The 20535-nt window shown below is 34.9% G+C and overlaps 1 protein-coding gene across 1 annotated transcript in view; it reads left to right on the top strand.

Moving 5' to 3' along the window:
* LOC149072882 (BTB/POZ domain-containing protein 9-like) overlaps positions 1-20535 on the top strand; it is an 87127-nt gene that overhangs the window by 41793 nt on the left and 24799 nt on the right. Inside the window, exons 5-10 of the mRNA XM_089247395.1 lie at positions 4263-4493; positions 5436-5700; positions 6255-6474; positions 17071-17190; positions 19150-19259; positions 20113-20302. Of these exons, the coding sequence (XP_089103521.1) occupies positions 4263-4493; positions 5436-5700; positions 6255-6474; positions 17071-17190; positions 19150-19259; positions 20113-20302 (1136 nt within the window). The remainder of the gene's footprint in view (positions 1-4262; positions 4494-5435; positions 5701-6254; positions 6475-17070; positions 17191-19149; positions 19260-20112; positions 20303-20535) is intronic.

The raw sequence follows: 20535 nt of genomic DNA, 5'->3' as shown, positions 1-20535 counted from the left end.
TGAATTTCATCAAAACATCTGGTTATAATGGCGAGCTACATAGCATTGAAATATTGGTGAAGTTCAAAATCGAATTGTCATCAAAGTTTTTGATTGCCAATTTTACAAAAACACCCTTCTAGCTACAATCAGTGAAATTTGCCAAAAACTTGTCCATTCCACTAGTTTCCGAAAGAGCTTAAAATAAACCATATCAGTTTTCTGGTTCAAATTTAGTCTTTTGTTTGCAATACATCACTGAAATCAGCATTTGTTGAAGTAGATATTCGATGAAAATTCAGAATTTTTGGCAGTTACAGATTGTATGAAAATTTTATTTTGCACAAAAACATCTTATAAGGTGACTACCTCTATATACAGGATATCCGTATTTAATGGCGAGCTACAAGCGCTAAGAGATTGGTGAAGTGGAAAATTGAATTGTTGCCAAAACCTATTAAAATTATTTCAGATGAATGCATATTTCAGTGATGAGTATATTGATTGCAGATGGTTTCAGTGATGCACATTCAGTGCAAGCAAATGACTAAATTTCTTGTGAACTAGACCAATTTGGTTTATTCTAGGCTCTTTCAAAGCTGGTTGAAAGGACAAGTTTTTTTTGGCAAATTTGATTGATTGTAGCTATAACAGTGTTTGCGGAATCTGCAATTAAAAATTTTGGTGACAATTGGATTTTGAACTTTGTCAACCTTTCAGCGCTTGTAGTTCACCATTAAATTCTGATATTTTAATGAAATTTGTGTGACCTCTCATAGGATTTTCTCTGCGCTTTCCAAATATGTGCTTAGTTTACGTGTAGATCTCTCAGAAACTTCACAAATCTGGGTTTTTTCAGACTTGACACTTTTTTTTCCATAATCGTTTAACCACCATAACTTGAAAATGGTTCGGGATAGAACAGGTTTTGTGGGTTGTTTCATGATCCACTTGGGCTCATCTATTACCCCCTTTCATTTGGCAGAATAGATCAAATTCACCCTGTATACAAAGGTTGCCTATTTCAATAAAATTCCAGTTTGCAACCAATAATTCTTTTAGGGATGTAATGCAACAGGGTGCACATCAATGAAAGTAAAGTAGTTAGCCATAAGATGTGTTTATTATATATTAAATAAAAACAGCCTTCAACCAGGATATAATTTTTTTCATTTATATCAATTTTTTTGAATTAAATTAACTGATTTAAAATTAATTTAATAAATCATTGAAAATTCATATTTATCTTATTTCAAATTTTATATAGCATTAACGTATGAACTAATGAGTAAACTCTTAACAGGCACAGATTTTAACACCAAAAATCTTTTTATGGTATATATCTGTTATGCAGGGGTGCAAGAGCTGTGCTGAAATGGTTCTCTTGCTACATGGTGCACCAAGGTGCCAAATCCCTGCTCATTTGTGCCAATTCTTGTTTGTGGTTTGCAGAAATACTGCTAATACACTGTAGTGCGTCAAATACCTGGAATTTAGGAAAAATAAGCATGTGAAAATTTTGTTCAAGGGACACGTTCTTCCCAAGACAAGGAAAACGATATGGAAGGGGGGAAACTTCAATTTTTTCACTTCCCACCATCTACCACAATCGCTTTATCTTGTGACCTTGGAAAGTAATTCTACTACCTTGAAGTACAAAGTCCTGTACTGTTATTGGTATAACCTGCGGGGAAAGTCCCTGAATGAATATGCTGAATTTTCCGATTTCAGAGTTTTTTCTCCTGCAGGTTATATACTGAAAATAATGTAAAAAAATTTCGCGACTATATATACCAACCTGTATTCAAAGACAGCATATCTACAGCGTAAATTCACTTTATTTTCCACAAGATTGCACTCACGCGTTTGTGAAGAACCGCAAATTTGGATTGGTTTACTTGTTTAAATTACCAAAATTTTTTGGAGATCGTTGGGAAGAAATGGGATCTGTAAAAACTCCAGCTAAAATAACCGTAGTTTTGTCATCTAGCCACTATGTAGTCATGTGGTTATCATCTGTGGTTGCCGATCATGACAATTTCACATCACGAAAATCCAGATTTGGTAAATGGGTGGCTTGAGGAAAAAAATCTTTACCCATGCAGAACCTATTTCTGGCGATACTGACCATACTTTTTTTCCACCCTTTCAACTCCATTTGGCACCCCTCCTAGAGCGGTGCCCAATATGGACGCACAGTCCGCCCTTGCATTGGTTGAGGGAGAGGCATTCTCTTAACAATAGTCAAAGGAAGGAGTTTGTATTAGGAGCATGCTCATTGTACATAACTTCTGTGAGATACCTATTTATATATAAATGCCCTACCCTTCCAAAACATGTTGGAGAGAGTGAAATGTTTGCACCCTCTCCTTGTTTTTCACACTCCCTCTCGGGCATTGCTGGGATGGTACATTACTCTCTCATCACGTATTGCTGGGATGTTGCTTAACATTATATCACCAACAGAACTAGCAATTATTTGTGATGAATGGGTTGCACTACAATGCAAAGAATTACAAGAAGTGAAATTACTGAAATCAGTTCAGAGAATAGATAGATAGCAGGCATATTCAAACTTTGTAACCTTGAAAGCAGCTCAAAGTTAAAAATTTTACCAGTTTTGGTGAAGGCTATTTATCTTTAGCACATGGTAATGCAGACAGTGAAAGAGTTCAGTGTTAACAAAAGTCTGTTTGAACAGTGAAAAATCTGTCCATCTAATGCTTTAATGGAATAATGAATCATTGAGATGCTGAACTTCTGAAAGCTACTTATGATTTGTATGGAAAATATTGTAACAGGCTTTAGATTGAGAAAACAGGCGAAATTTTTTTTTAATCTATTAACATTCTATTATATGTTGAGAAATTGTTTAAGTAAATAAGGTATTTATATATTTTTCTCGTTTTTTGCATTTCACTTTTAAATTTAATCATTTCTTTAAATTTTATATACAAATACAACGCCACAACAGGCAAAATGCCCAACGAGGTGGCTGAAAAAAGTGTAATTTTCTATAGGTGGGTGGGTTTGAATCCATGTACCCTGAACTCTTCCCATCTACAACTCTGTATCTCTGTGAGAAGCTAAACTTTTTTTTCACGGAAACCCTTATTATATCCTGCACAAACTTTTTTTTTTGCTATATCTCTCAGGATGAATAAGATTTTGGTGTTTAAGCAGCAGAAATTCTTGCTGCCCAGGCTTCCAGTATGCATGGTATTTAATTTGAAAAGAGTCTAATAATTTTTATTCATGATTTCAGTAATGCATGTTTTAGTAGTGACAGAGATAAAATACTTTAGAAAAAATTTAAATGGACTTTAATTTGTGAAGGAAATTTATTTATAATTATTCGTTCCAACCATTTTTGGCAAAACTTTTGGCATTTCACAGAAAAATTACTCCTTATATTGCAGATATAGTTAGTTTTTAGTTATGCTCCATTTTCAAAATTTCTGCTCCAAAAATGAAAGTTTGCTGCTCCATAATGGATGAGGGGTGCTTGCACTCCTGCTGATGTGGTATAACAACATGGTAGTTTTGAGCCTGAATCAACTTCAGCAAAAAATATTTTTCTTGTAGTGAAAAGTGCTTTTATCCATCACAAGGGCCTACCCTCTTTTGTGAAATAAATGCTTTGTGGCAATTCATTTTCACATATTTTGCAGGGTTTCTCAATTAACTCTGTTTACGATTGAAGTGGTCTTCCACATGAACTAATTGAAAAACATATTATATTGACAATATTGTTGCATACAATGTGTAGAGTGAAAAAAACTGTCGATACAGTGAGAAATGTAGTTTTAGTGATTAAAGTGTAGTGTCATCTTAACTGCTTTAAAGCACGTTAACAAGAGTTGAACAGTGATTGTGGCTTAAAATCGAGATGGCTTGCGGCAAAAATGTCTAGAAATGTTAAGGATTATGTGGAGCGTGTGGCAATATGTTACCATAACGAGGGATGGTTGCACAATAAATTAGTACATTTTGTGCGGGTTAGAATATGACTAGATTCACCCTGCGGTAAGATGCTTCACATTGCTATGATCAATAGAAACCACTTGGCTGATGCCATCCAATGGCTTTCATTGACTAGAAAAAGGGACAGGTTTTTGCTGGAGATCATATTGAAAAGGAATGTAATAGACTTTTACTTGTACATTTTCAACAAAACTTTTGTACTACCTATACTAGCACTGCTTTATTTGTAATCCTCATATACATATGGCTTTATAAATATTTCTGAATTTTTTTATATTCATTAAAATTTATTTACATAGGAAGAGATGGTCCTAGATGTACTTGGCCTGGCACATCAATATGGATTTGTGGAATTAGAAGCAGGAATTTCTGAGTATTTAAAAGCTATCTTGAACATTCGTAATGTTTGTATGATCTATGACATGGCAAGTCTTTTCCATCTGTCTTCCCTTGCTCAAGTGTGTTGCAGTTTTGTGGACAGAAATGCACTTGATATAATACATCACGAGTCTTTCTTGTCACTTTCAGCAGTTAGTATTTTTTATAAGTTTGTATTTTTTAAGCTCATGCAAATAAAAAAAACTTAACGCATGTTTTCTCAAAGAAAAACAGAAAGACCGAACGAAACAGAACAAATGAAAATTGCATGGAAATCTTTAAAGCATTTGTTTCAAGCATTGCACTTGTTTTCCTTGGTTTCCACAATACTTGTACAAAAAAAAGTACACCTTTTAGTGTAATTTCAGTATGAAATTTGACTACATAAATATAATACAAGATATACAGAAAACTGGATGTTGTGAAGATATTTGTGTCATTTTTTGAGAGCTGCTGAAATTTTAAGGGATCAAAGATTGATAAAATTGCACCAAATTAAGGAAATATGAAATAAATTTCAAGGTAACAACCTATTCAGTTTTGCTAAGCAAGATTTTTATCTGTTTATAGATAACAGTAAAATTAAGGAAAACCATATTTTAACCTTAATTGACCATTTTAACTAATTAAGAAATCCACTCTAGTTATATTTCAGTGTTGATGCATTGTTTGAATTAAAAATACGCCAACAGCACTTATTTAGACCTGTATTTATATTTAAAATAAATTTCAGTACGTTTTTTTATGAGGTGAACCATAGAGGGATTAGCACTTGGATGAAGTATGATTGCTTGTAGAGTTTTTCTACATTTGTGCCCTTACTAAAATAATGTTTTTCTCTTCAAATTTTCCAAAAGAGAACATTTGAAAAAAATTAAAATTAAACAAGAAATTTCAACATTAGATAGAAGACTCAAGGGGAATCTGTAAAAGTTCAGAGTATCTAAAAATTTGAATTGACCAAGTTATACTGGATCGATATATCCTAGTAAAAAAAAAGACACAATATCAATTTGCTGTTGAAGTTAAAACTATCATACTCTTTATTTTGGCTGATATTTTGTTTGATGATATTTTAAATTTGTTACATATAGTCTGCACTAAAAGAAATGATCAGCAGAGATTCTTTCTGTGCATCTGAAGTTGATATATTTAGAGCTGTATGTGAATGGTCCCAGCAGAACCCTGATGTTGATATGCAAGATATTTTATCTGCTGTTCGTTTGCCACTTATGTCTTTACCTGACTTACTGAACATTGTCAGACCAACTGGTTTAGTAAGTGCTGATGTGATATTAGATGCAATCAAAGCAAGAACTGAATGCAGAGATACTGATCTTAGATACAGAGGATATCTAAGTAAGAATTTTTGTTTTACATATCTGTAATTAATCCTTTGTGGTCCAGAGGTTTTTTCGGTACTTCGTTGACACAGTTTGTACTTTGTTATCACCTCTGCAATTCTAACTATTGTGTTTTTTGTATAACTTATGAATTCTGCTAAGAAGCTAAATCACAGGCCCCTCCCCCCTTATAATCATAGTGGAGTAGAGTTCTGCTATGAAGCTAAATCACTAATTCCCTTATAATCACAGATTATAAGGCCTTGTAATCACAGATTATAAGGCCTTGTAATCACAGATTATAAGGGGTTGTTATAACAACGAAGTACTGTTTTTTCCTGATGTCGATTCCACATCAACATAGGACCGTGAAAGGTTAATTGTTTTCATTTTTTATTGCATCGATTTTGGTTTGAATTGGTAGAATATTTTTTATTAGCATAGTATCTATAATCTATACATACCAAAAAAACCTTTTATGAATCATCAGTTCTGTTGGTATGTAGATTGGACCATTAAATTAAATTAATTGAGAAAAATTCTTTTTATTATTATTTTTTAAATTTTCAGTGCCAGAGGAAAATGTTGCTTCTCCAAAACATTGTGCACAGGTATTGCATGGTGAGATGAGATCTGCTCTTCTAGATGGGGACACACATACATATGACATGGAAAGAGGCTTCACCAGGCATCCAATAGATGATAATAATGGACAGGGAATTCTTGTAATGCTTGGTCGACAGTGTATAATTAATCATATGCGTATGCTACTATGGGATCGTGATATGAGGTATTTAACTCTCTCTCTACCACATTATGAAATGTAGAATTGGAAAATGATAAGTCAAAATATAAATATTATAATAAATAATAATGTAAACTATTTGGTAGGCCATTTTAGGTCTAATTAAAGGCTAAAAAAAATTTTTTTAATTACTTTCAAAGAGTTGTTAATACACATAGGTTAAATTATCTGACCTGGTACTTCAAAGTACCATCACTAGTTAAAGTGTTATTGTAGTGTTATTCTACACACAGTGTGTGTGTTTTTACTACTGTCTGTTATAAATTTAAAATTTTTGTTTACTAACACTAACAAATTCCCTGGACGGATCATGCTGATCCCTTGGGAATAGGTGAGGATCGCGTTATTATTATTATTATTAATGACCATATTAGAGAATTTTTCCTGAACTTTAAGGAATGTAAAAATCATGCATTTATATTAAGCGATTGGTGATTTTTGTTTCTTTATATGCAAATATTGTCTAATTGAGCTAAAGAAAGCTATTCACAGTAACACAGAGCATGTCCAAATTGTTTCATGTGACTTTTGTTACTTTGCATTTTAGTTTCTTAAACAATTCATGAAAAGTTTTGATAGTGTTATTGTAGTTCTTTGGGTATGAGATTTTGAAACTTTTTCCTCAAGTTTTTTTGTGTTATTTATGACCAGCTATGGACCTTCAACAGATGATGCCCCCAAAGAAATAAAGCAGTTCCCTTAGTTTGTGGAGGGATTTCTGGGATTTCAAGCGCTGTTGTCTGCCTGGGGAGATAGAGGACATTCAGAATATTTTTTGTAATGACACCATTGAAATGGTGTTGGAATTTTTTCAGTTCTTTCCAAATATGTACTTAGTTTGCATGTCAGTTTTCCAGAAACTTCACAAAATTTGGATTTTTTTCAAACTTGATTTTTTTCCCATAACTGATTATCCACCTTAACTCTGAAACAGTTTGAGATAGGACGTGGTTGATGGAGTGTTTCATGATCCACTTAGACTTGTCTGTTGCCCCCTTTCGTTTGGCAGAATAAGTTGGATTCACCCTGTATATGTATACATATTGAAATCGTACCTCTTTATCCTTACACGGAGCACAATAAGTTTTTCTTTTTTTTTCCCTGAGGCGTGAATGAATTGTTGGGATGCAATTAAACTCTTTTAATTGATGGCTCAACAATCATTTCCTTTTCATACTATAGTCATCTTCTGTGATATATTTTTCTGTTCTTCAAAATAACTTTCATTCTTTGTAAACCTTAGGGAATAACAGATAGCTTACAGGAACAAATAGAAGGATCAACATTATTTTTAAAAGCATGACAAACAAATCTTTTTTCGAACATAATCACCATAATTTTATTTTAGTTTTATTTAAACATTAAGACAGTATAGCAATTAAATGGGGAATAAATTATGCATTATAAACATGGAATCAACATAAATATCAAGGCGCATAGTAAGTTTCCTACCTTGTCCTTATCCATAATCTGGTCCGTCAAGACGGATTTTCCTATTCACAAGCTCCTAACTTCATCTTCACTTTACTAATTCAAAACTATTTTTCCCAAAAACTTTAAAAATCTCCTTTCTGGTGGGATGGCATGTCGACATTGATCAAGGCATTCCAGTGGCTTTCGGCAGGTACCTGCTGAGAGAAGAGTCAGGAGCTGACATCTCCATGACTTTTTTTAAGAGCCACCTGGTGTGTATATAACCCCTTGTCAGTAATTGGCATTATACTTGTTGTGGCTCTTGAATTTGTATTTAGTTTAGGCATTAGTTGAATGTAATTTTCCATTCTTATCTCAAAGCATTTTTTCAAAAATCTTTCCTCTCTCGAATTATAGATTTCTCAACTCAGCAGAATGCAAGGCTTTTATATACAGATGTGAAAGTAATCTTCTAAGTTTGAAGAAATATATATATATATATTTTTTTTTTCAAATTGATTAAAATAAGGTTCAAATTTCCACGGGTTATTTGTTGGGACAGTGTGAAAAGCGAGGGTAGGTATTACTATACAATCATGATCCAAAAGTGATTATGTTTGAAAAAGTATTTGTTTAATCATATTTTCCCACCTGTGACATGGATGGCGTCTTGATTGACACTAAATCACTGCAAATTAAAATGTGTGCTAATAAATGCCAGGAGCTTTGGTAATAAGGAAGATTTTTCAGGAACTATGATAGCTGTAGAGGGCCTTTACTTTGTAGCCATTACAGAATCTTGATCAAATCATAGGGATGAATCATTCACATCTCAGGATGGAGTCTTGATTTACATTAAATCATGTTTGAAAGAGTGTAACATACAGGAAAGTGATATCAAAACTACACTCATGTCCATAAATTAAGGATAATGCCAGCTCCGGCAAATAAAGGTTCAGAAACAACACAAACGTTACTTATTCATAAAGCCCATTTATTAAACAAAAGATAAAGAACAAAAACGATGGTGTATATTTGATACCATTCATAAAAACTATGATTTTTGCTCCCTGGAGCAATTGTAAAAAATATCTCTTTTACAAAAACTTACTATTACATGGTTGGTATGATGGTTAATACATTGTATGTCTCCCATGCGATGAAATACAGTCCGTACAACGCCTAGGCATGCTGAGTATCAAATTATCGATCTGATCTTGGGGAAGATTTATCCACTCAGCAAGCAATGCTCTCCGAAGTTCCGGTACACATGTAGGAGGTGGTTGATGGGCTGCAACTCGTCGGCCAAGCATGTCCCACACATGCTCTATCGGATTCAAGTCAGGTAAGAATGCTGGCCATTCCATACGGGTTATATCCTCAGATTCAAAGCATTCGTTTATGATGTTTGCTCGGTGAGGACGGGCGTTGTCATCCATAAACACAAATTCTGCGCCCATGGCACCCCTAAACAAACGTACATGTTGTTCCAGAATGATGTCCCAATAAATTTGGGCTTTCATGGTTCCGGTTTGAACATGCAGATTTGTTCAGTATAATTCCACCCCAAACGAGCAATGCTGCACCACCGTAACAGTGTCGTTCAATGATGTTGTCTTGGTGGTAACGGGTACCTGGCGTTCTCCATAGGAAAGTCCGACATGAATCAGACTGCAAGCTAAACCTGGACTCGTCGGAAAACATCACACAAGCCCACTGTGACGATGTCCACATTGCATGTTCTCTACTCCAGGCTAATCGCTGCCGACAGTGAGTTGCCGTGAGCGCAACACATCTGACAGGCCTGCGAGCATATAGACCAATATCTCCCAAACGTCTGTACACGGTTTGCCTTGAACCTGTTGTACCCGTGGCTGCAGATAGCTGACGAGACAGGTCGGATGCTGTGCTCCGTCTGCTTCTTTTGGCAGTTACTGCCAAATACCGGTCTTCATTCAGCATTGTAACTCGGGAGCGACCTGTACTGTAACGTCTACTGACATTTCCGCTATCTTGGAATCGTTGCCAAAGCCTAGAGATGACACTTTGGGCAATTCCAAGTTCCGCGGATACTTCCATCTGAGTATGCCCACATTCCAGGCGGCCAATAATTCTACCACGTAAAAAATCATCTACATGCATCCTCTGTGTCATAACTATTCGCTTATGGCACTGAGCGCCTTACAGAACTCTTGTGAACAATTTTACTTCTTTGCCACCATTCCTTATATACCCCCCTCTTACACTCTCGTCATTGTGACGTACTATCGGCATCATCTGGTGGCTTCCTGAAATTTGCATATCATTCTTGCAGATGTGTGTGATAATTCTACAGGTGAAATTTTTACTTTAGATTTCGATTTCCGTGTGATTCTGAATTTTTCTTAATTTATGGACATGAGTGTATATGGATTGAGCTTGAAAACAAAAAATGTCATAAAATTATTGTTGATGTTTGCTATAACCCACCAAATCGTGATTCAAACTAAATCTCCAAGCTTCATGAAGAAATTTTGTGCATGTGTAAACATAAGAGATTAGTAATATTATGGGATTTTAATTACCTGGGTATTGATTGGGAGAACCTATCGGCTAGGGATCAATATGAGAGATTTTCTTATAAGTTGGTGTTCAATAATTTCTTGTATCGGCTGGTATCGGAAGCTACTAGAGGTACTTCTATTTTGGATTTGATTCTCACTATTTCCAAGGATCTTGTTGAACATGTTTCAGTTGGAGACAGCTTTTCTTTTAGTGATCATCGGGTTATTAACTTTTTTGTAGCTTCTTCGCGGATAAACCAAAGAATAAAAGAATGATTCTTTGTTTTCAAAAAACCAACTTTGAGCTTTTGAAGGAAAGGTTAGGATTAATTTTCAAAGACCCGTTGGTATCAGTGGGTGTGGTTAGTCAGTGGGAAGAATTCAGAACAAAACTATCATCTGTTTTGCGTGATGTCATACCCGTTGTTTGTTAAAAGAGGGTTTGTTCATCACACCAGATAACATGTGTAATCTTTATCTTGAAAAGAGAAGGGTATTCAGAGAATACAAAAGTTAAAGAGGTGACCTGTCACCATTTACTGAAAAAAAGGGTGTTTTGACAAAGTGATAAGAGATAGTAAAAAGGAAGTTGAATCTAGGTTGGCAGATAACATTGGCTCTGACCCGAAATAATTTTTTCAGGTACGTCAAAAATAGATGTAAGGGGATAGTTGAGCCCCCCTCAATAGGAGGGTCAAGATTAGAAAGCAATGTAGGTATATGTAGTGCTTTCAATGACTTTTTCATGCCAGTCTTTAATATTGAAGGCAATATACAAAGCACTGGGTGTGGCATAGAGTGACAAAGTCCTCGACAAAATTCAAGTGGGAGACATGGAAGTCCTAAAACTTCTGAAAAATGCATGTGCAAGGGAAGCACCAGGACTAGATGATATCTATCCTAGGGTCTCCAAGGAATGTGCTAATGAATTGTTCGGGCCAGTTGCACAGATTTACTGGAGTAGTGTTGCTCAGATTTACTGGAATAGTGTTGCTCAGGGTATCGTCCCAAGGGATTGGAAGCTTGCTAATGTGGTTCTGATATCTAAAAATGATAGTAGAGAAACCATATCCAATCCAGTGAGTTTGACAAGCTCCCTCGAAAATTTTGAAAATTATTATCAAAAGGCAATTGGTGAAGTGGATAGATGAAAATAACTTATTGTCGGAAAACCCTCATGGGTTCAGGAAAGGGAAGTTGCATAACCAACCTCCTTTGCTTTTATGATCATGTGACTGAGGCTTTGGGTAAGAGCAAAAATGTCATGTTTATCTTGATTTCCAGAAGCTTTCGAATTTGGTCAACTTTTGAAACATTTACATGAAATTGGGATTGGGGGTAACTTGCTGAATTGAATAGATTCGTGGTTAAGAGAGTCACAATGGGTTATGGTGAACGGGGAATTCTCTGATTGGACAGGTTCACAAGTGGAGTCCCTCAAGGAATTTCCCTTGGCCTCATACTTTTTCACTTTTTATAGATAAACTCGATCAGGGTAACAATGGAATTGTTAGCGAATTCACAGATGACCTGAAGCTAATGGGGGGGTAGTTGGGAATCGAAGTAAACTAGGAAGTTGCTTCAGAGATCAACCTAAACAGGATTGCAACATGGGCAAACGAATAAAGCATGTCTTTTAGCATTGACAAGTGCATTATTACTCATTTTCAGGGTGTTTACCATCACAGAAAAAACACAGAATGAGGAAAAGTTCACAGAAGTCCCGGAAAAGTAGCACAATTTGACGGAAGGTCAGATTTTTTATGATTTTCTAAACTTTTTTTAGATTTTTTCCCTTAAAATCTAGGCTTTTGAAAGGCTGTGGTATTCAATGTTTTTTCCCTCTCCTTTTCTCTTTTTTTTTTTTTGCTGTGGGGGGATAGATGAGTGAGTAGCAACAGAAAATAACAATGTTATCTATCAATGTGTAGTTGGCTTATATTGGGACAGACATTATATTGGGGGGGGGGGGGACTATTTAGACTTTATTAACAAAAAATAACTTTTTTTTGCTTGTCTGGACCTTTCACAATACCTGTAATATTTGCTTAAAGCAGTGTTTTCAAAATCGTGATATTTTATAGGGGAGGGGGATTTGCTGTATTGGACCACAGCAGTCAGGAGTCCTCTTGGGAACAAGATTGGTTTCCACAAAAAGGCTATGACCTCCTCCCCCCCCCCCCCAAAGGTTCCTAGGCTGTGGGATCTTTGACAGGTCCCCAAGCCAGAGTTTTCATGGAGGGAGGCTCTGCTGTAGTGAATTCATAGCGTGAAGAAGCAAACATTGATGGTAATTGTCTAGGGCCTCAAGGCTGGAGCCTTGTTAGTCCCACCCTTGCGGGACCATGAGAAAAAGGACGAATCTTTTTTCCCCCAAAGGAAGAAAGTTGCCTTTTTTAATTGTCATTCTTTTTTTAACACTTCCAGATTTGCACTATTTTGACTATGTTTGTCCCTTGGACTGAGGATTTTTGACACTTTTCATGATTTTTTTTTTTTAAATACTTAAAATATATATATGTATCTTAAGTTTTTTTAGCTAGAAATTCTAAACTCTTTTCTTTCATAATATAGCAATTATTTGATGGTACTAATAATTAATATTTAATGAGAAATAATTAAAAAAGGATGTTTTAGACTTTTAAAAAAAGTTCCACACATAAGAAAACATAATTTTTCAACATAAAATTGCAAACAATTATGAATAAAAACTTGAACCCAAATGTTGTACAAATATCTAAAAATAGTTTTTATTAAAAAAAATATATCATCTTGTAAAATTTGCTTTGGTATGGTACACTTCAAAACAATGGTGCACATTTACGCACAGAGCAACACCACAAGGTTTGTAATAAGTTCGAGTTTCTTCCTCAATCTTTTTCCAGTTTCTGCATTTGATTTGCTCCGTTGCTGCTTTTCATCATCTAAAATGAATAATAATTTTATAAAATATACGTCCTAAAACATTTGAAAAGTAATGTACACAAAATTGTTCAAAAGCAGAATATCAAATATATTTACTGGTGCTATCGTTGTCATCTGAGAACTACGATTTGAATCCCCTGCAAGTGGGCTGATATTCTGGATCATCTGAATCTGATAACTCTGACAAAGAATTGTTTGCTAATATATCTCTAAGTTCAGCCAAATCATTGACACCTGATAAGTTTAAAAATCTTTTATGAGACATCGCGAAACACAACAAACATGGCTACCTTACCTAGAAAGACAAATGTTTCAACTATACTTACTTCTACATCGTTTCATAAAGCTACATTCGTTGGCTGCTGCCATCTATATTTTTTTTAGAACTAGAAGATTTATAGATTATGTTTAAAAACACTGGAAACACTTAAATATTCAGCCATTTTATAGCTACGAAAGTTAAAAGGCAAGCCCGAATCTGACTCAGGCTTAGTTCTGTTGAACAAAAACGGCATCCCGAGTCATGTTCGGGCTTAGACCCGAAAGTGTTAAATCCTGCCAATCTTTATGGACTAGCTATAGTGAACAACAAAATTATGCATTATGCACATGAGACAGAACAAGACAGCTCAAGATAAGACAAAAGTCTTCCCTTTTAGAAGAGACAAAGTCTGGTACCCCACAAGGATTGGTCCTCTCCCTGTTATTATTTTTCATTTACATCAATGATCTCCCATAATCCCTCAACTGCACCACTAGATTCTTTACAGGTGACTGTAATTTACTGCATCATTAACCAAGAGTTCGATTAAGAACTCCTCGAACATAAATTGGCTTCCATCACTGAATGGTGTTCATTATGGCAGATGCCTATCAACATTTCAAAAACAGTTCACGTGAAGTTACCTGTAAATTACTTCCTCTTGAATACTTTTCCTTGATCAATAATTTAACCGTAACCCAAGTTTTTCAAATTAAATACCTCAGTGTTTTAATCTCAGCTGACTTATGTTGGAACAAACATGTTGATTACGTCTTCCAGAAATATTCCAACAAACTGTTCCTCCTCCGCCGAAACCTTAAACACTTCACTTGGGATATCAGACTACTCTGCTACTAAACTTATTTCTCTCCCGCTCTTTTTCCTACGATGCTGAAATCTAGGACCACTACACCTCTAGTAATATAGACAAACTCGACTTAATCCAAAATAAGTCCACCTGCTTCATCCATGACTGTTGGTCACCTTTTGTTTCAGTGTCCAAACTTAAAAACAAACTTAATCTCTCCCCCCACTCTTCATCTTATTTCTCGACTAACCCTGTTATTTAAGATTTTCCATGGTCATCTCAACTTTGATACTTCTGGTATTCTAGCTAAACTATCCTATGTCTCCAATAGACTCAACCATCTTATTAAAGTAAAATATATTTTTGCTTCTACTGACTGCTTTAAATGCAACTTCTTTCCTCATACCATTGGGGAATAGAACACTCCCCAGCTCTATTGTCGATTTTCCACTGTCACTAGTTTTTTGTACGTTATCAAACAATATGTCGCATTAACATGCATTCTCTTGTATAGGCCTACAAAGCCAACAATATTGTATATATAAATAAATAAATATGCAATTATTTCTCCCATTGGTTATAAATTTTCATCAATTATGAAAATTTTTTCAATAATTCCTACTATCAAATTTTTTTCAATAATTCTAAAATAATTTCTTTCATTAAGATGGTTTTTCAGCATTTATTTAAATTCTGTAATTATATTAATACTTTTTTGGATGCCAAAAAGTCTCTCGAAATATATGAAATTATAGCCCCCCTCAAAAAAGTGATTTGGCTTCGGCTCTCCTGAATTCACCACATTACAATTGTATCTGGAAAGTACTGACAGTTCTAAATACAGCAGTACAGATTTCAGTGGCCAGCACTCTTTAAAGTTTATTTTGTAATTTAATTGTTTTCTATGTGTAAAATACTGCAGCTATATATTTGTATTGTCTCAAAATGGTCAGCGGGCTACAACAGAAACCTCTGAGGACCATGGGTTTAAGTCCCCTGATATATACAGTGCCAGTTATTATTAGTAATATGTTTAACCATTTAAAGGCTAATGTTCCATTTATGGAACATAGCTTTTATTTGCAAAAATATCAGATAAAAATTAATTCAAGCATTTCCAGTTTTTTGATCCTATAGAGAAGAGTTCAAAGTATTTTTTGAAATAAATTCAGAAACTTCAGGTTTATATAAACTTTTTTTGCAGAACTTTCAAATTTGATATTGTTTTGGCATTCTTTCCCCATTTTGATTAAAATTTACCAACATTTTAATTTTGAAGTAGACAAAATTATTTTGCATGTTTCTACCACTTAATGTATTAATCAGAGTGAATCAATTAATTTCTTTGTACTATTACATGTGAACAAGCTATGTGCATTCAAAATGCATGTTTTTGGCTTTTCAAGAGAGCGGGATTCTAGGGATTTGACATGACAAGCATCAAAAACTGGTTTAAAGTGTCAAAAACTGGTTTAAAAGAAATAGAAATCAATAGAAAATTTTATGTGATAACTAGTCCAAAACAAATAGTCGTCAGAATGTAGGTGATACAGTTTCAGCTTTCACTTCTCCTCAAGTGCCTATGTTCCATTTATGGAACATTGTAAAAAAACAAAGAAAAATTTTTTTTCTTCAAGTTTCAAAGTTGATCTATGTATAGGCATGTAAAATGACCTCAAACTCCAAATTTCGAAACAATAAGTGACTTTGATGAAAATTTTTTGTTTGGGTTTGAAGGCCGCCATCCGTTTTAAGTTCCCCCAACACTAGTGGTTGCCATCATCAGGAGAATTGATAAAACTGGATCAAAAGTAAAGTTTTCCCAAGTCTCAGGTTGTATTTACGTACATGAGTGGCTTGACATTCGCTATTTTTCATGATTGGTCAGCTGATCCTATGGCTGGCAGCGAATTGAAAACAGTTTTTATGCCAGGAGAGCCTGATTGGCTGAGATATGTGGAGTTACCTGATTGGCTGTTGTCGTCATTCTGTTGCTGGATCTTGAAGGGGAAGGTTCTCGTTCTTCTGAAAGCTGGTGTCCAGGATCTGCTCAATTTCAAAATTTCTTCTATTATGTTGTTTTTGTGCTTGTATATTTCAATAGCCTCTCCGTAGATTCGTAGGAAGAAGTGGTCAACATTAGCTATCACCTGTGTTTTTCTGAATTGATCACTGTTGTCATTAAGGGCATGCTCTGCCACAGCCGACTTTTCTGTTTGGCCCATTCTGCAGCATTGTTCGTGCTCTTTTATTCTCGTGGCCACAGATGTTTCTATGGTTCCAATGTATACCTGGCTATGGGTGCGCGGTATTCGGTAGATCCCCAATGTTAATGATCACAGTGGTCTTTTGCTGATCGCAGCATTTCACATATTTTTATGGTTGGTTTGAAAATGGTCTTCATATGTTTTTTCATGACTGCCGATTCTTGCCGTCACTCCGGGGATAAAAGGCAGCACAGCTTTTCCAATTGATTGTGACTTCTCATTTTGAATAAGTGACTTTGTTCGTATAGTTCGGCCTTTAAACTGTTAATGTAATCATTTTAGCATAAAGAATTTATGAAACAATATTTGATGCTGCATCAAGGTTTAAATATTTTTCAAGTTTCATATTTTTTTTCATTTCAGATCTTACTCATACTATGTGGAAGTTTCTGTTGATCAGAAAGATTGGGTAAGAGTTGTGGACCACTCCAAGTATCTATGTCGCTCGTGGCAACAGTTATATTTTAAGCCAAGGGTTGTTAGGTAAGATACAGTGATTTCTCACTTATGAATTTTTTCAGTTATAAAACAATTTTCTACACTCTCTGTCAAAGATATATAGCATAATAATGCTATTCACTTCTGTGCCTCTCTCACTTATGCGTGTTTTTTCCTTGTTCCCTTGCACCAACACATTAATGAGAGATCATTGTATTTTGAGTTTTATAAACATTTTATTGATTGTATTGATTATGCCTAATGTCACTGTAAACCTCAAACTTGATGGTAGTGCTTTTTATTTTAAATAATTTTATTCTATTTTCGTGATAAAAAAAATGATGCTGAAAATCCAGAGTACTTTGTTCTGTTTAAACATTGTGCCTGTGTGTGTAAAACGTTTTGCCTCTAAATATGTAGTGTGAATTGGTAAAAATTTCAGAATGAGTTATGCTGTTGACTCAACAAACTTTGAGTATTTTGGGATTCTGGCCGTGTTCTCCCCAGAATTTATTTTTATAGCCAGGTGGTAAAAAGAGCAATTCACAATTTTAACCTTCTCCATACTCCCATCATTCAGGGATGATGAGCGTAGCAGTGTGCTCCATTATCCCTGGATGATGTGATTTTTTTTTTCAAAGAAATTTTTTAACAAGAAGTTCTTAAAATGGCATAGATGGTGTACACATAGATATTCTAGTTTTTTAAAATATTCTTTTGGGCACGGTAGCCCAGGTCGATAAGATACTCGCTTGAAGTACCAAAGGATGTTTAGAGGTGTCACGAGTTCAATACCCGGTTCGTCCTTGTTAGAAAACTTTCCTGACACAGGGGTACAACAAAAAATGGCGACATGACTACAGAAAAAATTGCTACCGCAGGGAGTCCCCCATCGAGAGGTTAGCGCACCAACCTTCTAATAAGTTTGCTTATGGGATGATTGTGCATTGTTGATTAGTGGTAAAATGCCTGCCTGCCCTCAATCACTGTTGTTGGTGATTGTGGGTTTGAACCCAGATTCTCTGTATTGCGCCTTTTATCACACCCCTCGGCTTACAAAGTTTTCGGCTAACAAACATGAATCTGGAACGAATTATTTTCGTTAGCCCAGGTATCACTATATTTGCAACGTATGAGTTTCAGTACCATCTATCTTTCACAAAAGGCAACTGGAAAAGAAATTAATTTTTTTTAATCAGTCACACTGAGAGCAAATTTTCTCCGGCTCATCCTGCAGTCTAGGGCTTAACCTTATGCTCTAGTATATTCAAGTGTGAATGTCGAGATAGAATTTAAATTAACTGACAGCAAAAAGTGGCCATAAGTTGAACCTTCATTTCTGTATGTGCTATTTTTATTTTATCAGTGTGAGAGAGATGGCTGCCTGTTGTATATGGAAGACAAAAAAGAGGGAGATGCCTGACACCAGTTTGTCAGTGAAAAAACTGAGTTTGATTTTTTTTTCAGTTTGTTTCAAAACTTACACTTAAGCAAAAAAATAAAGGCCACAAGTTTTTTCCCCTTTCATGCCCATAGGGTTATACTACTACTTTACCGCACACTAACTCTGGTTATATCGCCTTACAGCAATTTACTATCAATAGAGTTAGGTCAGAAATGTAGGCACCATTTATCAGTGGTGGTCTCAAATTCATTGGAAAAGAACCTGTTGTCACAGTTCTTTCCGCAGGAACCTGCGAACCATTCATGGTGGTAGATGAGCATCCTACCATGGGCCACTCTGGTGCAATTAGGGCCACACTAGGAGTATGCTAAGGCCTGTGTATGTACCACTTAATGATGAAAAGTTAATGATAAAGATAACCAAGTTAATGATGAAATCCTAGCTGGGGTTGTCAACTATAGGTTGTTGCCTGGTGGCTCACCCAGGTATATGGCTTTGATGAGAACACTGCTCTGGATTCAAAAACTTTTTTTTTGTAATGATTGTTTTTTAGAAAATATTTATTTTTGTTTCATCATCCAATGAAATCAATTTCACAGGTATATTCGAATTGTTGGAACACACAACACAGTGAACAGGGTTTTTCATGTAGTATCATTTGAATGCATGTATACGAGCAGGCCATTCAGGTTAGAGAAAGGCTTGATATGTGAGTACTTTCAGCAGTAAATAAATATAGCTTTATATTGAAAATATCTTTTTTTTGCTCATTATTGCAACTAAACTTGGGCGTCTATGAAATTCAAGTCAGTCAGTGCAGAAAAAAAAGAAAAAAGAAATTATAGTTTTCCCTTAAAAACACAAGTACATACAAATTTAATTTAACTTCTATCAATAATTCCGAAGCTAAGTCACCTGATTATATATATTTAAACTTAATTTGTCTCTGTATTTTGTTGAAAACCCAAAATATATGAGTGAAGTGTTGCAGTAAATACCTAATGAATATGCTTGAATATCCTGTTTAAAATGTTGAAAATTCATGAAAGTAAAGTAGAGCATTGATGGAGACTTATATCAATAAATATAGCCAGAGACAAAAATAAAAGTGTCTCTAACTGAGCAAAAAATCGCTCCGTAGGATACTTTAAAGGCCTCAACTCATAACAAGCACAAAGAAAGAAATATTCAATTTGATACCAAGCTTTTTAAATGTTTCAAACACTATTTCTTACTCATAGTTATTACAGCAAATGTGTAGATAAAATGTTAGGTGTTTCAATTCTGAAGTGTGTGTATCTGAGGAGGTTGTTGACTGATTGCATTCTCATGTGTCATTGTTGGTAATCAGTACTCAGCAATAATAGAAGTTTTGGAGAAAAGGAATGAGGGAGAAAAAAAAGTTATCAAATAACCTAAAGCTTTGAGTTTGCTGCAGAAGCCAAAAAAAAATTGACTTTTTAAACTATCTAAGCTGCCGCTTTATACAAGAAGTTTTAGTCTTTTTGAAAATAAAGCTTTAAAAATATGTGAAATATATATACATTTTTTTCTTCAAATAGATCCTATGTATAATGTTGCCACTGTAACTGCAAGTGCATGCGTTACTGAAGGGGTGAGTCGAAGTAGAAATGCTCTTATAAATGGCGATACTGAAAACTATGACTGGGACTCAGGTTACACTTGCCATCAGCTTGGCAGTGGTGCTATAGTTGTCCAGTTGGCTCAGCCATTCATGCTGGACAGTATGCGGTAATAGAATTTTTTTTTTTGTTTTTTTGTTTATGTACTTGTTTGTTCAATATTTCTGAATCAATGACAGTAGAAACTTTATGAAAAAGAAAGAGGTTTTCCTAAGAAAAAATTTACACAATTGTCCAAATTTTGCTCCAAAATTAATTCTGTAATTGGTAATATTGTGAAGGAACTTCTGCATTGAAAACCTATGAGTTGATTAAAAAAAAAAAAAACCTGTGGAGTTCTCT

This window comes from Pholcus phalangioides, unplaced genomic scaffold (assembly GCF_987345545.1).
Source record: "Pholcus phalangioides strain wild (caught in Gottingen) unplaced genomic scaffold, Ppha-v1.0 ptg000017l_1, whole genome shotgun sequence".
NCBI classification, from domain to species: Eukaryota; Metazoa; Arthropoda; class Arachnida; order Araneae; family Pholcidae; genus Pholcus; species Pholcus phalangioides.
Note: the sequence above shows the minus strand (reverse complement) of the source record. Positions and strands in the feature narration are given on the sequence as shown.